General features: G+C 33.1%; 3 protein-coding genes across 6 annotated transcripts in view; 2 read left to right on the top strand and 1 right to left on the bottom strand.

Moving 5' to 3' along the window:
- Positions 1-18237, bottom strand: part of LOC126744737 (oxytocin receptor-like) — a 504438-nt gene that overhangs the window by 150280 nt on the left and 335921 nt on the right. The gene's annotated exons all lie outside the window — the stretch shown is intronic.
- The window catches only part of LOC126744740 (uncharacterized), a 270706-nt gene continuing 253104 nt past the window's right edge, over positions 636-18237 (top strand). The window contains exons 1-2 of one of the 2 annotated variants that reach the window (XR_007663301.1): positions 636-1920; positions 2260-2582. Coding sequence is in view for 1 of the 2 variants with exons in the window: in XM_050452276.1 (XP_050308233.1) it covers positions 1587-1656; positions 1795-1920 (196 nt within the window). In the remaining variant the exon portion in view is untranslated. Of the gene's footprint in view, positions 1921-2259; positions 2583-18237 lie in introns of those variants that run through there. The other variant, XM_050452276.1, reaches the window with a different exon arrangement.
- On the top strand, positions 12642-15289 carry LOC126744735 (uncharacterized). The gene is made up of 2 exons (XM_050452269.1): positions 12642-12870; positions 14305-15289. The coding sequence occupies exons 1-2, from the start codon at positions 12743-12745 to the stop codon at positions 15224-15226; spliced, it is 1050 nt and encodes a 349-aa protein (XP_050308226.1). The 5' UTR covers positions 12642-12742; the 3' UTR covers positions 15227-15289.

Here is an 18237-nt window from a genome sequence, read left to right as displayed (position 1 = left end):
TCCGAGGAGCTTTGATTTTAACATGTTTGCCGTCTATGTAACCGGCACAGTTAAGAAAGTTCCACATGTCCTTAAATTCTGCAGCAATTTCAAAAAATCTTTCTCGATTTGTAACTGGTAAATGGATTGGAGCTAATTGGTTCCAAATAGCATCAGCAGTTTCTTCTACGATCTTACCCACGGTGTTATTCATGCGAAATGTTTCGCTCAGAAAGGAAAGACCTGTTGACAGATACCTAAAATAAAAAAAAATAATAATTAGAAATATTATAGTAAGTAAAAGTAAAACAGACATGAGCTAAGAGAAAAGTATATTTAAGTTTATAACCTTAAAACAAATAACCTGTACAATACATGTGTTTTTATATTAAGTATCATAATATTGTTATTTATACAACTACTTGTTTCAGGAGATATGGCCCGCAAGAGTTGGGAGTTGCTGAGAGATATGTTACACAAGAAAATTAAGGAAAACTGTAATACGTCAGGTGCTGCTGCCAAGACTAAGTGGGTTTATTTTGATTCATTGAGCTTATTGCTTCAATGATTTATGATGAAGCCAAGAGCTACTTGCGCAGGAAATCTTCCTGCGTCTCAAGTAGAAAATACACTGATGGACAAGGAATCAGGTGAAATTGATGAAACGCAGGAATCAGGCGAAACTCCTCGATCACAACATGACTTTGACGTCCACACTGAAGATAAAAATGTTGATGAGCCCGAGGAACTTACACAAGTAAACAAAGCTCTTCTAACTTACGTATTGCCGAAATTCGGAGTACCTTAATACCGGAGTACCTGGAGTACTTTAATACCGAAGACTCGGTACTAAAGTAACTTACCTCAACAAAATCGACAGTCCATTGGTCCATTAATATAAATTCAAAAAGTTCCTTGTCCATTTTTAAATTCAGATAATCATAACTGGGACAAAAACTTTCTTTATCGTCGAGACCTCACACTGTATTGCATCCTGAAACCACTTCCAGTGTAGGAGCGCAGGCAAAGTTTACTGAATAAAATACAAGTTGGTTCACTCGGCTCCACGCGCCGAATTACCTATTCACCGCCCCTCACTTCGTTTGCCGGGCGACGCTCCTACAATCGAATCTGTTGGGTTACACAGTGAGTAGAGTTTAAATCGTTTTGAAGTGCGAGCGTTTTATTACTAGTTGTACCGGGTGGACTCAGTGGACTGGCAAATTATTATAATCTATTATATTAAAATGTCGACTTATTGTTCGGTAGACAGCTGTTTTTTCAAAGCGTGGAAGTGGTTTTGATGTTTTTCAGATGTCCGAAAAATAAAAATAGGTAAGTACATTAGAATTAGTTGTTTATTAAATTTATAATTGCATTCCTAGTTACTTTATGATCTGGTTCCTGTTTCTTTTTTTAAATTAATATAAAAAATGGATTATAGGTGCCAACTCTGGAAAGGTATTTTGGGATTTACTGGTGAACATAGATATGCCGATCTTACTCCGGAACAATGTTATAAAAGGTTAACATTGTTCCGGAGTATTCTTAATAATTCTTAAGTAATTCTTAATATCTGTAGCTTGCATTTTGCGGAGAGCAGTTTTATGTCCCCTTCAAATCAACGTCTTAGACCCGACGCAATTCCTACATTGTTCCTGACCAGAGCATCGACAAGTATGTTTTATGTTTTCTTCTAATTTGTGCACTTATAATGGAAATATGTATGATGTAAGATGGTACCTTTTAATATTTGCAATTTTTGGTGTATAGGAAAATCAGAATTATTTACAAATTTACGTACTATTTTTCCAGGCACAGATAATTCTAACATCATTGCAAGTCACACATTAAGGAAGGAATTCAGTGACGCTTCCGTGCAAACTGACACTCCGATGCAGGTTAATGTTTCTGTCCAGACGGATGTATGTAATAATACAGGTAAGTGAAAGAATCGGCACTGTGAACTTTTTTATAATATGCAAAACAATTACACTTGCACTATACTCAAATGTTTTACTTAAAGTACAATAAAAATTAAGAAAAACCTAGTAATTTAATAATGAATACGACGCTACCCCTATAATAGTTTTTTAGCTCTTGAGTAAAAAAATCTATATTTTTTGTTAGATTTTATTATTTCAGTTTGGGTAAAGTTCAATAAATTCCAAAAAACATTACCCTAAATTTTTTGAAATTATTTTGATCTTGTTTTTGAGTTAAATTTTAATGTTGTATTAAAACAGGTATCGTATATCTAAAATAAATTTTACTTTCAAGATAAGTTCTGTCGAACGTTAATGAAGATTTCGGCAATTTCGACTCCAAGAAAAATTCAATTAAGAAAAGAAATTAAAACTCTGGAAAAGGAAGGCTCTCACGCAAAAAGATCCCTGGAAGTAGGAGTTACTTTGGACGATGTTCAAAAATTCCTAGATGACAAAAATATTACGGTTAATTAATTATGTAATGACATTTTTCACCTCTATTTAAAATTGCACAAGAGCGACGAAACAACACGTATAGATATAGAAAATTATTTGTACACTACACAATCCTTTCTCCATCCTTTTCTCTCTCACTACTAATTTTAAAACAATAAAATTCCACATTATTGGGCTGGTTATGAATGAAACATTACGTTTATTACTTATAATGCTATTATTAGTCTGACAAAATAACAAAAACGTCAAAAAGTGTAGTAATCAATCATTTAAAATTCAAATATGTCATTACTTAGTAGTTATGTCTATCTTTAGTTGTTAAGTTTAGTAACAGAAATATATGCATTTTTTCACACAAACTTTTGACTTTGATTTAAAAATAAATCCTAATGAAACCGGTCGTACCAAAACAACCTTTAATAAGATACCTAAGTACCTAATTATTAACAAAAAAAAATTTAACCATTTAGTTCTTGAATTAGGTAAACTTTGATAATATAATATTTATTTAGTTTGGTGGTTATAAAAATAAATAATTTATAGTATTATCAATTTACATATTTTTCCCAAGTAGGTACATTAAATAATAATTTTATTCCAGATAATAAAGTTATTATAAAATCGTGCTCCGTCTTCCCCTACAGTTCGAATTAGACGAAACTCGTAAAATAATAGGTATCTTTTACCAGAATTCCCCTTTACATTTTTTGCTAGTTCCCCGTCAGCGAGCAGCTCGGCGGCCTGCCTTTGAGATCGAAAGATAAAAGTTTTTTCGCCGAGTGAAGCAACTTGTATTTTATTCGGTATACTTTGGCGCAGGGTCTGGTCGGGATGTGTCTGGTCTGGTCTGATTTGGCCAGGTCGGCTAACAAGATCCCATCTGCCTCCAATGTAGGAACAGCCTTACGACTCATGAAATATACGGGGTGAAATTTATAATCTACTGGAAATGTTTGTATTAAGCAGGCTCCATAGCCATGCTTACTTGCATCAGTATGTACCTCAGTTTCACAGTCTTGTCGATACAAATAAAGTACCGGCTCACTTGATAACAAACGTTTTAATTTTTCAAATGACTTGAAAATTTTGTAGAATTTTGTTTGATACACTTGGTTGCCACATGTCCAAGATCATTACACTTAAAACACTTTACACTTTTAGTCTTATTGGGACATTGAAAATATTTATGTCCTCTTTCCCCACAGTTAAAACAATTATTACTAGCAAGGTTCCTATTTTTGCGTTTATCCAATTACCTCCTTTTTTAATATCCTTACTATATTCTTTCTTTACTGTATTTTTTCCAAATGCTGTTTTCGATGCCATGTTCGGAACAAATTTTCCATTCCCCGAAGCATAGTTAAAAGTATTCTTCTTTGCTTTAACTTGCTCATAAAGCTTAACTTTCTTTTTAAATTCCGAAAAATTTCTAGCTCCATAAAGTATAATCTTATTGGGTGAATCATCATTAATTCCATCTATTATATATTGGATCACTACTTCGGCCTCGATATTAACGCGACTTCCTATTTCCCTCATCACCAGTACATACTCCTGTACAGATTCTATGTGATTCTTTTTCCTAGACATTAACATCTTATGGACTTGAGCACTACTAACCCTAACTTTAAATTCTTCTCGCAATTTTCTCTTTAGAGCCATCCATGACTTTATGCCTTTCTCCACTAAGTGACTTTTTTGCAAATAATAATTTTTGAAGTTCATTCCATTCAGTTATATCTTCAATTTTCTCAAAATCTTTGATCCATTTATCTACTGGATATTCATCTTTTCCATCAAAAGATCGCATACTGTCTTCTACGTCTCTGAAAGTCAAGGCAAATGAATCTCGTTGCTTTGGTTGGTTTTGAAGTCGTTCTCTCACTTAAGCTAGTGGTTCACTGTCATCATCTGTCTCTTCGTCATTTTGGTAATAATCTTCGTCTTCATCTTCTTCTTCAATTTCATTAACCACTGACAAGTCGTTGAGAAAAGAACATACACGATTCACCATTTCAACAGATATAAGATCATTTAACTCTATCTGATTTCTTACTTCACTTATTTTATTTATAAGTTCGTTCGACTCTTTATTTAAACCAAAACCTGAAAATTGTCTTAAATCTTTTCTAACTCGACATGGTTCACCTTCATACCCACAGGCAATAGTATGCCGCACTTTTATCGTCTATAATTTAGCATTGGTAAAATTTTGCAGCGTCTCCTAACTTCGACATTTTACTTGAAATAATATATAAATAAATGAAATATAAAAACGAAGACACCTCAATGGTTTTTTGATTAAAACTCTAATTTTTTTTTAGATAAATGAAATAAAATAGTTATCGTCACAAAAGACAAAAAAAAGCTATATTAATATATTTAAATACGTATCATATAATAAAATGTAAACTCGGTAAATGTAGCTCTTAATATTTACGAAACCTTTAAACTAAAAAAAATATACGCTAAAAATAACTTTCTTACTTTCAAAACATAAGTTATTCCAAATACATACTCTGTATACTTATCCTACTGAGTTATATCGAATATATTTAAATAAGATATTAAAATTACAGGTAATAACACTGTAATGTAGTATGAAGTAATTTTAATATAAATAAAATCATCCGGTATATTATTAGAATTAATTAATATGCTAGGGTAATTGTTATCGCTATAGTTTTATGCAATTCTGCAAAGTAAGCAAGTGCGATGTCCGGTCAATATACGACCCATATTGTGATTAGAATAGTTCAATAAACTATGTAGAAAGGTTGAATTTTGACTATTATTAATGGCCTCTAAAAACGAACCTAAGACCTGAGTTATTACATGGCGATCCTGCTTAAAAGGCCAAATTACTACAATATTTTAAATTAAAATACCTACTGAAGAATAATTAGTAAAGAAGATGGGAAAATCACAGTCGAAAGTTGATGAGACAGTTGTAATTGCCCAATCCGCATCTGGTGATGCCACTACTAAAAACTCGAGCCAGGCATTCTCTTTGACAGACACCCTATTAATCGTACTTGTTGCTGTAGCTCTAACAGTACTGTTGTATTTTATTATTAAAAAGTACAAGAAAAATATGAGAAGAACCATCAGAAGAGAAATTGCAAAAGAAGAATTGAGACGCTCAAGAAATAATATTATGGAAGAGGACCAATAATTTTTTTGTTTTAGGTTTTTTTTTTTAGGTTATTGCTGGTTAAAAATTGTATAAAAAGGACAAAAAATTATGGATAAACTGATGTGACTAGAAGTTAAAAGTATAATAATAAGGTCGTAAAAATATATACATACATATAAATATGAAGAATAAGCGCTGTAAGTAACTGTTTAAATTTATATTTATGAGTTTGTTTTGTTAGTTGCTTTAAGTATACTTTAAGGAAGATATGGACCCTTAAACCAAGAACTAGGTATCATTTAAAAATTATTTTATATGATAAATTTACAACTTCCTATTTTTGGGGTAATACTTAATGGGGGATAATAAGTTACAGGAACACTTAAATGCCTTAGAAACAATTAGAGGTTATATTGTGAAATTAAGTTATGAGCGACGAAAAACTCCAATTCTAGACCAAAAGATTAATGAGGCTGATGTAGTTTATACACAAGTGAAAAGTGAAATATCTTTAATAAATGAAAAAATAAAAAGTAAAGAATTAGACGACTCTGAAATTTTTATTGTTAAAGAACTTAATTCTAAAATAAACAAAATATATAACGAGATTCGAAGTTTTCAAAATAAAGACACAAATAAAACGAATACCAATATGGCTTCCTTTGACCTTAAAGTTGCTGTAAGTTTGCTACCTATAATGGATGAAACCGAAGGTACCACGTTAAAATTAATCGATGCCATTGAAATCTATGATTCTATGTTAAATGCAGAGGGTAAATCCTTGTTAATAACATTTGTTCTTAAAACTAGGTTATCAAATAGCGCAAAACTAAGACTCAATACCAGTTATAACTCCATAAGGGATCTAATATCTGACATTAAATTGAATTTTTTAACAGTAAAATCTGACAGTGCTTTACAAATAAAGCTTTTTAATTCTAAACAAGGCGATAAGTCCATTGAAGATTTTGAAAAAGAATTGGAAGACCTTTTTGTTAATTTAACAATATCGCAGGCTAGAAGTGATGAAAATGCTTACGCTGTTTTAAAGCCAATTAACGAAAGATTAGCTATAAAACGCTTCACAGACGGGTTGCGTAATCCAAGATTAGGTACAATATTAGCTTCTCGAAATTTTTCTAAGTTAAAAGATGCTATTAGAGTAGCTCAAGACGAAGAAACGACTTTTTTTAGAGGTAATCCCCAAATCTTTAACGCCTTTAGAGGAAGAGGAAGATTTTTAAGAAGTTCTTCTCACAATAGGGGTTCTCGATTAAACAATAATTATTATAGAAACAACAATTTTTCAAGTCAAAATAATAATTATCATAACAATAATTATCATCATAATAGTAATTCCAACAACAGAAATTTTCAAAACAATCAGCAGTTTCAGCGGAATTCTCGCGGACGGTTTAATAACCGAGGAAACCATGGTTCGCGTTTTTCGCCGTCAGGTAGACACCATAATATTAACACTTTTCATCAGAGTAACTTAGGTCAAGAAAATGTGCAACCTTGCTCTACTAGTAAATTAGAATCAGCACCGACAAATAATTTTTTTCGTTCCTAATACGGAAAATGATGAAATATTTACTTATTCTAATTCTTATACAAACATCGTTAATTTTACAATATTTAATAAAAACGTAAACTTTTTAATCGATTCAGGCGCGACATTGTGTGCCATAAAATGGGAGGTTTTAAATTCACAATTACACTTACATAGCGATAGTATAGAAATTAAAGGAGTTGGTGGAACAATTACGTCAACAGGCTATGTTTATCTTAAATTACATGCAGGCGGTATTACATTCGAAGAAAAATTTTACGTTTTTGATTCTCTTACTTGCTCTAGTGATGCAATTATAGGAGAAAATTTTCTAAGAAAATATAAGAGTATTTTAGACTACGAAAAGTTACACTACATTAACTTTAACAAAATATAATACTAACGTTGTCTTACCCTTCAAGCCTACGTGTTATGATAATGTTTTGACTCTGTCTCCACGATGTGAAACAATTTTTTATGTATCTGTTGGTTTTACAGAAGAATATGTGGTTTTACCTGGAGAATTGTGTCAAGGTGTTTTTATAGCGGGCATGATTGTAAAACCTAAAGATGGAAAAATACCTGTAAAAATTTTAAACACTAGGGAAACTGAGGTTTCTCTAAAAAATTGGGTTCCTAGAGTAAAAAAGTTAAGCAACTATGAATTTTGCAAATTTTGAACAGATGACATATCGGTGAATCGTGTGAAAAAACTGTTCGACTTGCTAAAATTAAGTTATTTAGATCCAAATGATCAAAATGCAATAGAAAGTATTTGTGCTAAATATGCAGATATTTTTCACATGCCAGGCGATAAGTTAACTGTCACAAATGTTTATAAAGAATCGATTCACTTAAAAAATAATGCCACACCTTCTTATGTTAAACCATATAGATTACCTTTTTCACAAAAAGATGAAATACATAAAAAAGTAACTAAAATGTGCCAAGATGGTATAGTTGAAAGGGCACAAAGTGAATGGAATTCTCCAGTTTTATTGGTTCCAAAAAAAGGGTTAAATGAAGATTCAACTAGGCTAGTTGTAGACTATAGGTTAGTAAATCAGCAAATTCAAGACCAAAAACATCCCCTTCCAAATATTACTGACATTTTTGATTCATTAGGAGGAGCTGTTTATTTTTCCCACTTGGATCTTAGTCAAGGTTACTACCAGGTAAAGTTAGATAAGAAAAGTAAGAAATATACAGCTTTTACTACTGATCGGGGGCAATGGCAGATGAAAAGATTACCGATGGGATTAAAAATTAGTCCAAGCGTATTTTCAAGACTCATGACAGTTGCTATGTCAGGTTTGAATTATGAAAGCTGTTTTATCTATTTAGATGACCTAATAGTTTTTGGAAGAAATCTTGTAGATCATAATAAAAATCTAATTGCTGTTTTTAATAGGCTTCGTAAAACTAATTTAAAACTTAATCCCTTAAAATGTGAATTCCTAAAAAAAGAAATTCTATACCTTGGACATATTATTTCTGAAAAAGGAATTTTACTGAATTTCACTTTAATTAATTAATATGCTAGGGTAATTGCTATCGTTATAGTTTTATGCAATTCTGCAAAGTAAGCAAGTGCGATGTCCGGTCAATATACGACCCATATTGTGATTAGAATAGTTCAATAAACTATGTAGAAAGGTTGAATTTTGACTATTATTAATGTCCTCTAAAAACGAACCTAAGACCTGAGTTATTACAACACTTACTATTATAATACCGCTTATTTTAACAATTCATTCCCATAAAACTGTTTATTATTAAATTATGATTATTTGTAAATTATAAAAAAAAAATTATACCAACATTATTATTTAAAAAAATAAGATTACATACATGCTACCTCGCTCCTAATTATATAACCCATTTAATAAACTCGCTTAGTTCGGTAAATCATCATTCAATAAATAAAGTCCAATGTCTTTTCCCCGTCTTCTTTCCACTATCGAGTAGAGACAGTAGAGTACAGGACCGTGCATCATCGGGTAATCAAAGCTAATTTAGTAGTGGTACCGCAGCTCCTATTCATCGACATTAATCATTCAAAATTGCAGCAAGCAAACAAACCAATAATCAAAGAAAAAGAAAAGCAACTCCTTGCAGCAAACAGCAATCCAGGCATAACAGCAACAGTGCTCGAATAACAATTTCCCTAGCAACGTCAAACACCGCCCACAACAGCCTTATCAGATTCCAGGAAAATGTTTATCAGTGGAAAATTTAAATACGAATATCCTAACTGTTCTGTACTTATTGTTTATTGTGTATTGGTACAAAAACTGGTACTTACTCAGCTTTTCGTAATAGACACATACGCCATATCGATCACTCACTTTTTGCTCTAAGGACATAGCTTACCATCGTCTATCGGCCACAAGTTTACCACTGACTAAAGCTTAAATAGATTGTCTCTCTGTCTATCCCTCTATCCGTCTATCCCCTTATCCGTTTATCCGTCTATCCCTCTATCCCGGACGAGCCCCCAAAATGTAAGCTTTTTCTTGTTAGCTTAGAATTGTAGACAATCCTGAATGAAAGCCTGAATCCTTTACTTAAAACTAAGTTTATTTTGTCAATGGAATAGTAAAAAAAACAAAACACTGGTTCACAGGTAAGAATTTCCGGTAAATACTGCACTAAGGTATAAACTTCTTTAATTTAACTTCTTTAAATAACATATGAGAAAAAATTCGTATATGAGAAAAAAAACGTCTTGCGTCTTTTGAAACAAAAGGTACATGGCTCTTATCTTTTATTCCCGTTTTTTAATTTAATAGCGAAAGTAACCCCGTCTTAGGCACTTCTCCCGTCTTAACTTGCCCATAAAAATATAATAGAGTCGCGTATCGAGCAACTGATCGCGTCGTCGTCTTTCTTCTACCCTGCCAACTACTCAACTCATAGTCTCCTACTACTATTATACGTTTAGCGGTCAAAATTATTATCAAAGAAGGTAAACTTCGGCATTTCAGCGAAAAACTAAAAGCGGTCTCTTATGTGTTTCGCCGCTTCACCAAATTGTCGGTAAAATGAAACAGTTCGTTTAGAAACGTATTAGGAACTGAAATTTAATATTTTTTTTTAATATAAGTTGAATATATATTTTTAAATAATTGAATCCCACATGTATTAACCTATTAATCTGTATTAACCTGTTAAATGTTTGCTGATGATTGTTGGTTGATTGTCAGTTAAAAGTTGGAGAGGATACGTTAAAGAACTCAGATTTATCTGGATTTGAAGAGCAATATTGATAAAAAAGTTATTAAAATCTTTGGGAGAGGCTTCAGGACATTGGGATGATTGATGCTTATAATTACGATAAATATCATAAATGATTTTTCAACTCTCTTTATTTTTATTTGCTGACTTATTTAAGTTGTTGGAGTAGTAGGCTTGCTTAGAGATTCTAATCAGATGTCGATATAGAGGGCGGTAAGCATTAAAATAACTGTGGTAAGCTAGACTACCTATGAATTTTTTTATAGTATGCATTGACCTCAGATTTTTTGATAAGGTTCTTAATACCTCTGTAAACCAACAGTTTTTTGGTTTAAAAACAGAGTTTCAAGGTTGAAAAAGCAAGAGAAGGTAGAAACTTGTTAATATCTTATAGGAGCGATTATTTTTTAATTTGTAAGAAGCAGTTCAGATTATCTTTATCAATGACAACATATTAAACATTGTATATAAATAAAGAACAATAGTAAGTAGATGTAGTTAGTCGTCCAGGAGGATTTGAGTATCGTGCCTCAAAGAGCCTTATTAAACTATACAATCGTCCAGCAACAAGACCAATTATACCAGTAGCGAGAAAATTATGATTGTCACATGATCTTAAAACTCAATACTAAAACAAACAAATGATCTAAAAATTAAAGAAAAATGTAAACAAGTACAAATTATGAAACTCACCTAGTTTGACAGTAAAGAATCATGGAGTACTTACTGAAATCAATTCAAGGTAGCTGCCACTGGGGTAGCTAAGAAAAAGCAATTAATCTTAATAATGTTATCTCTTGGGAATCAGTATACCAGTCCCAAATAAACGTTAGAAGACCAAAGTCTGATAGATGCCTTAAATAGCTTGATGCCAATATTATAAATCTAGCATATTCTTCATGACAAGGGTGTAAAATGATCTTTTTTTTATGCATGGAAAATCTGTCGCATGAGCCGTAGGGGACAGCTTCCGTGAATAAAAAAGGCAATTTTACACATGTGTAATAACATTTTTTCTGCTACCGGAGATAACGTTATAAAGAAAACAAATTTGATTCGGAAGTACGTAAAAAAGCGTCAAAGTCAAATGGTCAGTAAATACAGCAAAATGACAAAATATTTTGACTGGCTTAATAAGACTCTTAAAATGCCAGTTAACTCAGGATTCTAAAAATTATTATTTTCATACAATACATCCAATCTGTCAAGTTTAATTAGTATCAATAAAAAATGATCGATTGTCAGGAACCACAATTGAGACTGTAGCCGATTGCGAAAAAATGTAAATGGTAAACTTCCTAAACTCTCGTAGAATTTTAATAAAAAAATTTGTAAGCCCTATATACAGGATGGCCCATAAGAAAAATCATTTTTAAGAAATTCAGTAAAAAATAATGACAATGTTTTGGTATTGTTTATTGACTGAAATATATAGAGAGTACATGGGAATTTATGTTTTAAAAATTAAATCGTCCAAATGAGGTCCGCTGCGTTGACGACACTCCTCCAATCGTGTGCGGAAATACCTTAGTAAGGATTTCTTGTGAGAATAATTCAATTTCCTGTCGGATATTGTCCTTAACTTGAGGTACACTTTACTCTTAAGGTAAGAAAAAATCAGCTGGAGTAAGGTCCGGACTTTGAGGAGGCCATGAAATATCGCCTTTGTGAGAAATCAGTCTTGCGGGAAACATTTCTCTTACCAGTGTTGGAAGTATGGCAGGTGGCTTCATCTTGCTGAAACCACGTATTTAACGGTGCGAGTCTTGCAAATATGGGGATAAAAAATTTCTTAACATTGCTGTGTAGCGTTCCGAGTACACAGTAATGGCTCGGCCTCGATTATCTTCAAAGAAGAAAGGTCCAATAATTCCCCACTTAGTAATTGCACAATAATCCAAACCAAAGTTTACTGAATAAAATACAAGTTGCTTCACTCGGCTCCACGCGACGAATTACCTATTCACCGCCCCTCACTTCATTTGCCGGGCGACGCTCCAACAATCGAATCTGTTGGGTTACACAGTAAAGCCGGGAACACATTGCTCTGACGTGTTGTGTTGCGATGTGTTGTGATGCATTATGATGTGACGGGTTGTAAACAGATTGTTCTGATGCATCATATTAGGTCTGACCAATGTCAGACGTTAATATTTTATATTTAATTGATGCAGTGACAGTATAGCGGTGTGTTGTTTGCGTTTGTTCACCATGAATTCAAGCTCATCAGATGAATTTGATGAAGAAATTAAAGAATGTGCTGTTGCTATTATTTGTTCTACAAAACCTAAGAAAAAAACAATTTGGATTCACGAAATAAACGAAAATAGAGAATCATTTGGCGAATATCATACTTTAGTGAATCTACTTATTAAAGATGCAAATCGCTTCCATATGTACTTTAGGATGTCCAGGGATCAATTTGAAAGTTTACATGGAAAAATTGAAGAAAGAATAAAAAAAATTGATACCACTTTTCGAAGAGCGATCTGTACAAGAGAAAGATTAGCTGTATTTTTAAGGTAAATAACTTTTATTTCTAAATAAGTATCTACAGTAATATTTTACATAAATGGGGTAAATCCGTGTTCATACAGCGATGGAGAGTAGGAAGTACTCGTACCAGATTGTGGACAGCTGCTCTGAGTTGATAAATTAGTTGGATTTCGCAAAGGAGTAAGTTGCACGTAGGAAGTACTCGTACCAGATGATGGACAGTTGTTGTATTGAGTTGATAAATCAGTTGGACTATGCAAAGGAGTGGATTGCAGAGATGATGTTGACGTTGACTGATTATCTGTGGAGATTGTCACCGAGACGGGAAGGCTTTTTGCATCCAAATTCCTGATTTCTGCTTCAGATACCATTCGGCAAAACTCCATTCTAATATATGCCTGTTCCCTTTGTAGTAAGCGTTTCACTGTTTTGGCCATACTAAGGTAAAACATGTCTACCTCATCCAAATTAGAGGAAGGAGAATCTGAATTTATCTTATTGCGTCTCTCATTTCGTGCCTCGGCGTTTTGTTTCATGATACGCACCATTTCCTCTGCTGGATTCAGAGATATATCTTTGCTGGATAAACGGGCTTTTTTTTGCGAATATTTTGGATGGATCGGGGTACTAATAACTGGTGTGTCAGTACTTGAATGTTGTGTCTGTGTCAAATTGTCTGCATTCAAGGTGATACTTTCTTGGAGCGTATTATTAATAACATCGTCACTGCCAGTGCTCTCATCATCAACTACATTTGGTTGATCTTTTTGTGATTCTAGATTGCTTTTAGTTTGGCGACACTCTAGATATGGTATTAAAAACGACATTTCTTGTTCATACTTTCAGGGAACCACTTTTGTTGTCTCTTGTCCACTCTTGGTCTGCCTTCGCTTTTTTGCGTTTAGGAATGCGTTTCTCAATTTAGTCCAAGTCTCTCGAACCGATGGCACTAAAAGAAAATACAAATTTAAATTAATTAAAAAGTTAAATTATTTATACATATACATACTATTAGGTGTATTTTTTCAAGGCGCACATAGGGATTTCCCAGTTAACTTTTCAACTATTTTATGCCCTGATCTAATAGAAGTAAATAACTGATGCTTGACATAGATACATTTTAGAGTCTCAAAATGCCATAAGCTATCAGTCATGCAAAAAAACAGAACAAAATTAGTGTTTTCTTACATCTCGGTATCTAGATAAAAATGTTAAAAATTGATAGACGTCTGCAAATACATGTGATAAAAAATTAATTGTTTTTAGAGAAATAATGCATTTTTAAGTCTTTTGTCATACTTTTTTGGTACCAAAAACAAACTAAAGTAATTTATCTACTCCAAATTTTAGCAATGTCCTTCTATTACAACAGGGCCAAAATCGGGTCGAAAAATTAATATGGAAATCTCTATATAAAATGCAAATGTGATCATTTTGCTAACAGCAGGTTTTCTTTTCAGATTCTTAGCCACTGGCAATTCATTTCGATCTCTTGGCTTCAGTTATAAAATGGGATTTAGCACAGTTCGTGAAATTATCAAAGAAGTAGCAAAGGCCATAAAGGAACTTCTAGCATCAGAATTTTTACCAATACCCACAGAGCAACGATGGGAAGAAATAAGTGCAAGATATCAGTCTATGTGGAACTTTCCTAACTGTATAGGCGCTTTAGACGGAAAGCATATAAATATTCGCTGTCCTATTAATGGCGGATCAAATTATTATAACTACAAAGGTTGTAACTCAATTGTTCTGCGGGCGCTGGTGGATGCTAATTACCGATTCATAGCGATTGATGTGGGCTCATATGGTCGCAACAGCGATGGAGGAATTTTTGCCAAGTCTTCTCTGGGAATTTCGTTAGCTAATAATACACTGAATCTTCCAGCTGATAAGCCGCTTACACAAAACGGTGAAGCTTTACCTCATGTTATTGTGGGAGACGAAGCTTTCCCACTAAAATCGTATTTATTACGCCCCTATAGCCGGCGTTATGTAGCAGGAAATGAGCCAAATAAAATTTTTAACTATAGGCTTTCGCGGGCTAGGAGAGTAGTGGAAAATAGTTTTGGAATTCTTGCAGCACGATGGCGAATTTTTCTTAAGCACATGGAAATACAACCAGATTTTGTTGATGACATAGTATATGCCGCAATTTGTCTTCATAATATGTTATGCTGCAATAATGATTTTGAGCCAGAAGAAATATATCGTAACACCCTCGAATCGTGTTTTACATTAGTGCCACCCTTGGGTCAAAATTCTACTCAAGATGCTTTTCGCGTTCGGGACAAATTTAGAGATTATTTTCTATCAGATATTGGTAGTGTACCATGGCAATTAGAAACTGTACGACGTGGACGTAACGTAATAATAAATTAAAAAAAATACAGTACCTATGTAACTATGTATGTATATAAAAATAAATAAAATAAATTAAAATAAGCTTACATGGGCTATTAATTTCCTTTGCTATCTCCTCCCATGCTTCTTGTCTCATACTTTGATTTCGGTAGTGTCTTGACTTGACGTTAAATAAACATTCATGATTTCTTACATTTTCAATTAGTTCAATTTCGTTCACCATCGCGGCCATCGCGCTACAACCTACGGCCGAAAACGTTCTGACGCTCTGACGGTGTCAAACAAAAATCTGGTTCACCCGCATTTTATCGCGACACGACAGGTCAGAACGCGTCAGAACGAACCGCATCAGATGAATGTGCACACTGCTCATTTAAATACACGCAAAATAAGCAGTATGATTCACATCATAACGCATCACAACACATCGCAACGCAACACGTCAGAGCAATGTGTTCCCGGCTTAAGTAGAGTTTAAATCGCTTTGATGTGCGAGCGTTTTATTACTAGTTGTACCGGGTGGACTCAGTGGACTGGCAAATTATTATAATATATTATATTAAAATGTCGACTTATTGTTCGGTAGACAGTTGTTTTACAAAGCGTGGAAGTGGTTTAATGTTTTTCAGATGAATATATATAAAATATATTCACCAGGTATATCCTAATATACCTAGGAGAAATTTTCCACCTTGGTTCACAAATAGTATTATAAGGGATATAAAGCTTAAGAGTTTTCATTACAACAAATTTAAAAAATATGGAAGAATCGATGATATAAACACGTTTAAATTGTTACGCAATAAATCTAAAAGAGATATATCTAAGTCCTACTATCAATACGTTTCAAATGTAGAAAGCAGTATCATAAATAATCCTAACAAATTTTGGAGTTTTAAAAAGAATAAAAAAAAATACAAGAGATATTCCTAAAGATATGTTTTACAAGGACACTCCTATAAAGGGCACCCTTGAAATAGTTAATTCCTTCGCTGACTACTTTAAACGATCTTTTTTAAATAATAATTTACACCCTAATTCTCATCATACCCCAAATAACTCTCTTAATATAAATATTTCTTGTTTTTCAGAACGCGAAGTACTCAATGCTTTAAACAAATTAAAACCTAAATTTACAACAGGACCGGATCTTATTCCTGCATTTATTATTAAGGACTGTAGGCATATACTTGTAAAGCCTTTACTTGTTTTGTTTAACAACTGTCTTTTATCGGGGTCTATTCCTGCATTATGGAAAGTTTCCAAGGTTTGTCCTGTATTTAAAAAAGGTAATAAGTCCGATATATGTAATTATAGACCTATATCTATAATTTGCAATTTTTGTAAAGTTTTTGAATTTTTAAATTACGATAGAGTTTTTCCGTTAACCAAAAATATTATTATTCCCCAACAGCACGGATTTTTTAAAGGAAGGTCTACGAGCACAAACCTTTTGCTTATAACTCAGAATATTGCTGAGGCAGTTGATAATGGTGTTAGAGCCAGTAAATAGTTTTAGGAAACAATTTGTGTGACATTTCATAGAATAAGAGAAATTTCAGTTTAAGATGCAATGCACATGTTTTTCCCAATCCTCTTCAAAGGTGCAAGTTTATGATTTTATTGAGGGTATAACGGACGGTCTTGTGATCCCTTGTCTATTAATTTATGACCGAAGACACGTGTTTCACAGGGGCTCAGTTAAATGGCCTTTGAAGCACGTATTGGGTTAGATAAATGTGTTTTGCTTTTGAGAAAACTGAATTCCAACTTTTAGTATCTTTACGGTTTCGGCAGGCATCGAAAGCCAATATTTTTCTCGACGGGTTCTTTTTCGAATTTCGAGGCTTTGCTTGCTGAATATTTAACTTACCATTAATTATTATCTATCTTTTTTGTTGTATATACTTTTCAACGTTACTTGTTTTTCTAATTTGGTCAGTTTAAGAAATTAAAGGATTGTGTTTAGAAAAGCTGCCTTTTATTTCAACCGAACCGACGTGTTGCTGAGACGGGTAGTTTTGGTGACGCGACAAATGGGGAACAGATGGATGTTATATACCTGGATTTTAGCAAGGCTTTCGATCAATTGAATCATAGTTTAATTGTTGATAAGCTTAGTAATTTTGGATTTTCAGCTGTCTCTCTTCAATTGTTTCGCTCATATCTATGTGGTAGAAGTCAGTACGTGGAGTTATACGGCGAAAGGTCAAGCTCCTATGATGTAGTTTCTGGTGTCCCAGGGATCTGTGCTTGGACCGCTACTGTTTAACTATTTTATTAACGATATTGGTGATAAATTAGATTGCGATTTTTTACTTTATGCAGACGATATCAAGTTATATAATAAAGTAAGAAATCTCGCAGATTGTCATAGATTGCAGTATAATCTTGACTTGGTAAATGCTTGGTGTGTAGAAAATGGTCTAAAGTTGAATGTTTCTAAATGTAATGTTATGACATATACCAACAAATTAAAACCGTTATTATTTAACTACGCTTTAAATACGACTACATTAATACGCACAAATTCTTTTAAAGACTTGGGAGTGTACTTTGATACCAAACTGTCTTTCTCATACCATATTGACACAGTAGTCTCAGAAGCGCCAAAATCATATGGATTTATTTATAGAAGCACTAAGGATTTCAGAAATCCAGATGCCATAAAAACATTATATTTTGCATATGTACGATCGCGATTGGAATATGCTTCGGTGATATGGTCGCCGGCTTATAATGTACACATTAACAATGATCATGTATACCCACCTCAGGGTTTTCCACATGATGATCTGCTTCAACGTTTTAATATTTGTTCCCTAGAAACTCGACGAACCTATTCTGCTCTTATGACATTGCATAAATTACTTAATTATCTAATCGATAGTCCGCCATTAGTGTCAAAATTATATTTTTTTGTGCCTCGTCTCAATAATAGACATCATACCACGTTTCATCTCCCTACTCCTAGAACAAATCTACTTAAGTTTTCACCAATTTATACCATGTGTAGTATTTACAATAAT

The sequence above is a fragment of the Anthonomus grandis genome, chromosome 14 (assembly GCF_022605725.1).
Source record: "Anthonomus grandis grandis chromosome 14, icAntGran1.3, whole genome shotgun sequence".
Classification (NCBI taxonomy): Eukaryota; Metazoa; Arthropoda; class Insecta; order Coleoptera; family Curculionidae; genus Anthonomus; species Anthonomus grandis.
Note: the sequence above shows the minus strand (reverse complement) of the source record. Positions and strands in the feature narration are given on the sequence as shown.